Consider the following 5,670-nt stretch of genomic DNA (forward strand, 5'->3'; position numbering starts at 1 on the left):
CAACATCAAGTATACTCTTGGCTTAGTAGCGCCGTGGTCCCGTGGTTAGCGTGAGCAGCTGCTGAACGAAAGGTCCTTGGTTCAAATCTTCCCTCGAGTGAGAAGTTTAATTTTTTATTTTGAGACAAGTATCAAAGTTCAGGTAGTCACACATAATCAACTTCGCTCTCCAAAATTCCTGTTCATGTTCAGATTTGCTTGGACATATGCAGGATTTGACGGTCTACACGCGGAATAATTTGAAAACGTTAAAAACATATGTTTTGACAGAGCACAGGGAAAACTGTGCGACTGTGAAACTGTTGCATTTATTTGTTGCAGTTTATGTGACAAACTCTTATATTTTCATCACTTTTTTGGGATTATCACATCCACAAGAAAACCTAAATCGGGCAAGGTAGAAGAATCTTTTCACCCATTCGCCAAGTGTACAAGTTAGGTGGGTCGACAACATATTCCTATCATGTGACGCACATGCCGTCACCAGTGTCGTATAGAATATACCAGAGGTGTTTTCCTTTTGAGGAACTGGTTGACCTTCGACCTTGTGATCAAATGTTTTCGGTTCCCATTGGAGACGCACGTCCTTTCTTCTACTAATCGCACGGTTTTGCGGTGCGGTCGCAAAATACGGACACTAAACTTATTACAGTGAACAGAGACGTCAGTGAACGAACGGACAGATCATAACTTTGCGCAAATAAAGAAGGCAAAATTTTCACTCATGGGAAGACTTGAAGCGAGGACCTTTCGTTCCGCAGCTGCTCTCGCTAACCATGAGTCCACGGCGCAACTGAGCCCACATCGTACTTAATGTTGCATATCTTGTGCATGGACTACTCAGTTTGTATATTTTGCTTATTTTTTTCATTGTTCCACACAACTTCTTCCTGTTCTCTCGAGTGAGCTGTGTTCAGTTTTTTAAGGCCTATCCACTGTGCCAACTTATAACTAAATCTGAGGGGGGTGCGATGGGTAGGTTCCCTTGTAAGTTCTAGGGGACTTATGACCACAGCAATTGAGTCCCATAGGGCTCAGAGCCATTTGAACCATTTTTTGACACCTAAACTGAAGTATAGGTGCTTGAAAACGACGTAATCAAGTGGTACAGGATATTCTTTCAAGAAGTAAGGTAAATTGATTCGAAGATCGTAGGCCATGTATAAGAGTTGTGTGGTTGTTATATAAGCACATCGCACTGCAGCGCACTTCCGCAGGAAGCACCCCCTTACCGCGCACTTCACCCTCTACTACAGCAGTTCGTCAACGCCCCACCACCGTGTCTGCATTTCCGTTTCTTTTGCTGTTCGACTGCCTGATCTTCGAAAACCTGCTGTGGTGTGAGTCTAATATCCATGTACTCGACCGTTTCCGTATTAATCTCCCTCGTGTGGACAGGTTCAGTTACGGGAGCTACCTTTTTGTCAGCCGCTCCAGACGTTGTGGTTGCGGCCGCTTCCTGCTCAACATTCTCACTGTCTGGCAAGTCTTCTACATGCACTTCCTCACGCATCGCAGGTGGTGGAGGGAGCGGAGGTGCAGTTCACTGCACAACTTCACTAACAGGCGTATGAACTGTCCGCTACCATCGACCAAATTCTCGCGAGGGAGTTGCACAGGTCGCCTACGTGGACACTTCAGTCTCAGATGTTCCGTGGACTGACAAATCGAACACGTCGGAGGCTGTCCGACGTACGATATTTGCGCGCGTACCCCTGCAGTCCTGCGATGTTTATATAGGAGGGCACAAGCTTTCTCAGGTCCATGCGAACACTCCTCACTCAACTATTGACCTGATAACTATATATACTGGACCATTTCTCATTTGTCAGAGAGAATACCGTCCCATATGCTGATAAAACTCGCGAGGTGACCTCGTTCGGACATTCCGGTCGTACGTTGAATACCCTTACTTTCCGTACACCATATCCTGATGATGGCCCCACGTGTGCTTTACTGACACTGGCGTCATTGTGACGGAATCTATGCTCTCCGGCATGTTCTTGTTCGAATTTTTCGTACTTCTCCGCATTCACCAATTTTACAAACAGAGAATACAACAGAAAATCAAGTTGATATATATCAATGTCGACTTCCGGAATTTTCAGATCCTCGAATAACCACTCGTGGATTTCAAACACCATCGGCCCAAGCGTGTCGCAGTCGAAAACTCATTGAACACTGTTTACCAACGACATTTTGTCAACACTATTATAACAACAAAACGAACAAAAACCACACCAACGAACGCACAAGGAAACAATGCCCGGCATAGAAACAGTGTTGCTTCTACGCCAGCTAGGAGTGATTTGAACGACGCTGGCTCCAGCAGCTGCACAGCAGTGCCACGCCGCCGCTAGGTACACCTAGCCGGGAACTGGTATCGTTCACCGCCGTGTGTGTGTGTGTGTGTGTGTGTGTGTGTGTGTGTGTGTGTGTGTGTGTGTACACACACACACATGTATTCTGCATGCGGTGGCGGTGGCGACGACGACGTTTGCGAGGAGCTAAGGCCGTGCCCAAAAAAATTAAAAGTATCTATGGCTGGACCATATCAGACGCTCACGAGGCATGACAGGGGCACTGTTCCATGCCCCCATAAGTTATCAGTCTCGTGTAAAGAGGGTCCGCCTACACGCCAAAAAAATCCTGACGATAATCTTAAAAAAATAAATAAAAATAACTAGTTGCCGGTGGCGTCGTATGTCACGGTCACACATGTGAAGAAAGGCACGGTAGAGACGGCAGGATTCACAGGGGAGTAGGACGACCTGTGGGGGTAAAGTGGGATGGTGCGGGTGGATGGCTACAGTAGGGATGTGAGCCTCCATGGCCTCAGCCAAGGTCTGCTGGAGAAAGGAGGTGGCATGGGTAAGATCATCAAGGTGGTTTTAGGCGATGGGTTCGCTATCGACCTGGGTAGAGAGGGTATCCCAGTAGGAATTCCAGTCGACACAGGAATAATCATGGACATATTTCGGGGGAGCGTGGATGTGAGGATCAGGATGGGGGCGACTACCGTCTGACACGGTGAGGAGGACAGGGAGATGGTCACTGCCAATAGGGTCGAGGACGTCCACCGCTATGCGACAAAGGAGGTTAGGGGAGGAGAGGAAGACATCGGCAGTGGTGGGTCGGCCGCGATGGCGGGCCGGCCGCAGACCTCCACCTGCAACTCAGAAAGCTGATTACTCCAGCACTAGGTGACACCACGCGGCGCTATGCGCCTTGTGGCGTTCCTGACATGTGTCCACAGCGACTGGATGTCGCCTCCGTCTCGTGCGAGGTGACCCTCGACGCTGCCGCTAAGGTAGGTGACCAAGTCGGCCCGATTCGGCTTCCTCCCAAGTCGGCGGCGGGCAGCCGTACATAGTGTGGCCCAGGCGATGTCGCGGACGGTGGCGTCGTCGCAGTGCAGCATGCGGAAGCCGTGGACGATCGTCGAGATGTCCGCAGCGTCCGCGAGCGGCGTCAAGCCACATCTTCCCTCTCTCAGCGCGAGGTACAGCTGTTCAGTGGACACACGCTGTGGAAGGAAGAGCCATGATTTGACAGCCGCTTTCACTGCCTTGTCGAGTGCAGATAGCGGCCCCTTGCGTACCGCTCCGCCCCGCATGACAAAGTCAAGCCTAGGGAGGAGGAAGACACGCACAGCGTCAATCTTCTGCCAGGGAGCCAGCAGGGAAGCGTCCAGGAGCTGCAAGTCGCGTCGAATTGCCGCGATCGCATCCGTTGGCATGTGCGAGACTTTGTACCCCGTAGGGACGTCAAGATGGAGGTAGGCGTCACCCTCACCGAGCACGGCTGGTTCTCCCCCTTGCAGGGCGAATACAGAGCCCAATGTCTCGCGATGGCGGATGTGAAGCGTGGCACACTTCGACGGCTTGAAGGTAAGCCCGGCCCACGTCGCCGCCTCACCCACAACATTGAGGAGCGTCTGCATCGCCTCTGTTCCTGCGCTAGAAGCACGATATCGTCCGCATACGCCAGTGCACTCACACTGACGCCGCTAAGCGGAATACCACACTCATTTCTGAGCGCGGTTGCGGCGCGAAGTACCGGCTCGAGCGCGAGGTTAAAGATGATGGGCGACAGTGGACAGCCCTGCTTGACCCCAGCCTGAATCTCTATCTCCGCCGTTAGCCCGTCAGATGTACAGACGCGGGTGGAGCAACCATTGTACATGTCGACAATTAGATGCAATTGCTCTGGTAGTCCCATCCTGCTCAGTACTCCGAGGAGGTGAGCGTGAGGCTCTGATCCGAAAGCATTCGCTAGATCAAGCCAAGAAAAGCAAGCTTGGCGTCCCCTGCGTCTTGCATCATCAATTGCCATCTGTAAATGAAGTTGTGCTCATAGCAGCCTTTGAACGTGCGGAAACCCTTCTGTTCTGGGGAGAGCAGGCTCAGACACTCTGCCCAGAGGGTTATGCGATCCACAACGATTGCAGCAAAGAGCGTAGAGATGGTGGAGCTCAATGCTAGACGCCGCCAATTCGTCACGTCCGAGACGTCCCCTTTCTTGTGGATGAGGACGGTAGTTGATACTTTCCACTGCACTGGAGTCCTCCGCTCTTCCCAGCAGTGCGAGATCATCTCATCTAGCACATGACATCCAGGATCCTCACGCCGCTAGTGCGAGTAGGTGACTTCGTCTGCCACAGGAGCAGTATTGCTCGCGTTCTGGAGCCGCTGTTGCACCTCTGTGGCGGGGATAGTCGTCAGGAGCTCCGCGCTGACATCAGGAGTCGTGGTGGCGGCGAAGTCCTGGACAGCGGCTGGTGCATCTGTAACAGGAAAGTCGGTTGTAGTATAGATTTTTCTGAAGTGCTCCGTGGGCACGTTGCCATAGATTTGGCAGTACGGCTACATCTCGCCAAGGACGCGCTGCATCGCCTTGCGCCGGTCCGCGCGGTACCGTTTCTGAATTTCAGACGCTGCATTCGCATCGTACCGACGCTCGGCGGCCGCCGCACGCTGTGCGCCACGTCCACCGCGCCGCCCACCGCGGCCGCGTGTAGGGCCAGGGGGAGGGGGATTGGCAGCAGCGCCGGCGCGGCCCTGGCCGCGGTGTGCTGCTGCTGGTTGCCGTCCTGTCGACCTCCGACCGCCTGGCATGGCGGCTTCGTCTCGGCGATCTCGGAGATGAAGTCCTCGATGATCCCGTCGAATGTGTCCCACGGCTGGTCGTGGACGCTCTCCAGGGCCGCCAGCCAGCGCCGCTGCCTCTCCGTTAGCTATGCGTCGGCCGCAGCTGCCTCGGTTGCGCCCTGTTGGGAGGGTACAGGAGGGGCTGTCAGGTTCGGTGGTGGACGGACGTTCTGCGATGGAAGATTGGGACTGGGACGGGGTCGGTTTGTTCGAGGTCGCCGTCCCCTCTTAAGGTCGGGACACACATGTCCAGACCGTGTCCGTGCTGAGACACATCAGAGTATCGGCCGTCACCCGGACAACGAAATACATCACTAAAACAAATGTAGCGGGCCCCACTTGACCGGGCGTGATTCGCCGTGTTTAATTTTTCACAAGACGGACACGGCCTGATGGTGGAATTGTCTTGTGAGCTGTGCAACTGCGCAAGACTGTTCTGTGTACAAAACATGGATGTGGAACGACTAATAGGAGAAGTTCGTAAGTTTCCTGTTCTTTACAATCAGGGAAGTAAAAACTA

The 5,670-nt window shown here is 52.9% G+C and overlaps 1 protein-coding gene across 1 annotated transcript; it reads right to left on the minus strand.

Moving 5' to 3' along the window:
* Positions 1–3,199: 3,199 nt before the first annotated feature.
* Positions 3,200–3,943, minus strand: LOC126439389 (uncharacterized protein T26G10.4-like). The gene has a single exon (XM_050090564.1). The coding sequence runs from the start codon at positions 3,941–3,943 to the stop codon at positions 3,200–3,202; it is 744 nt and encodes a 247-aa protein (XP_049946521.1).
* Between the last annotated feature and the right edge of the window lie 1,727 nt (positions 3,944–5,670).

This window comes from Schistocerca serialis, unplaced genomic scaffold (assembly GCF_023864345.2).
Source record: "Schistocerca serialis cubense isolate TAMUIC-IGC-003099 unplaced genomic scaffold, iqSchSeri2.2 HiC_scaffold_1322, whole genome shotgun sequence".
Lineage (NCBI taxonomy): Eukaryota > Metazoa > Arthropoda > Insecta > Orthoptera > Acrididae > Schistocerca > Schistocerca serialis.

Excerpts from the sequence above, each read along its gene's own strand:
- LOC126439389 (XM_050090564.1), bottom strand. The coding sequence starts at position 3,943 with ATGCAGACGCTCCTCAATGTTGTGGGTGAGGCGGCGACGTGGGCCGGG.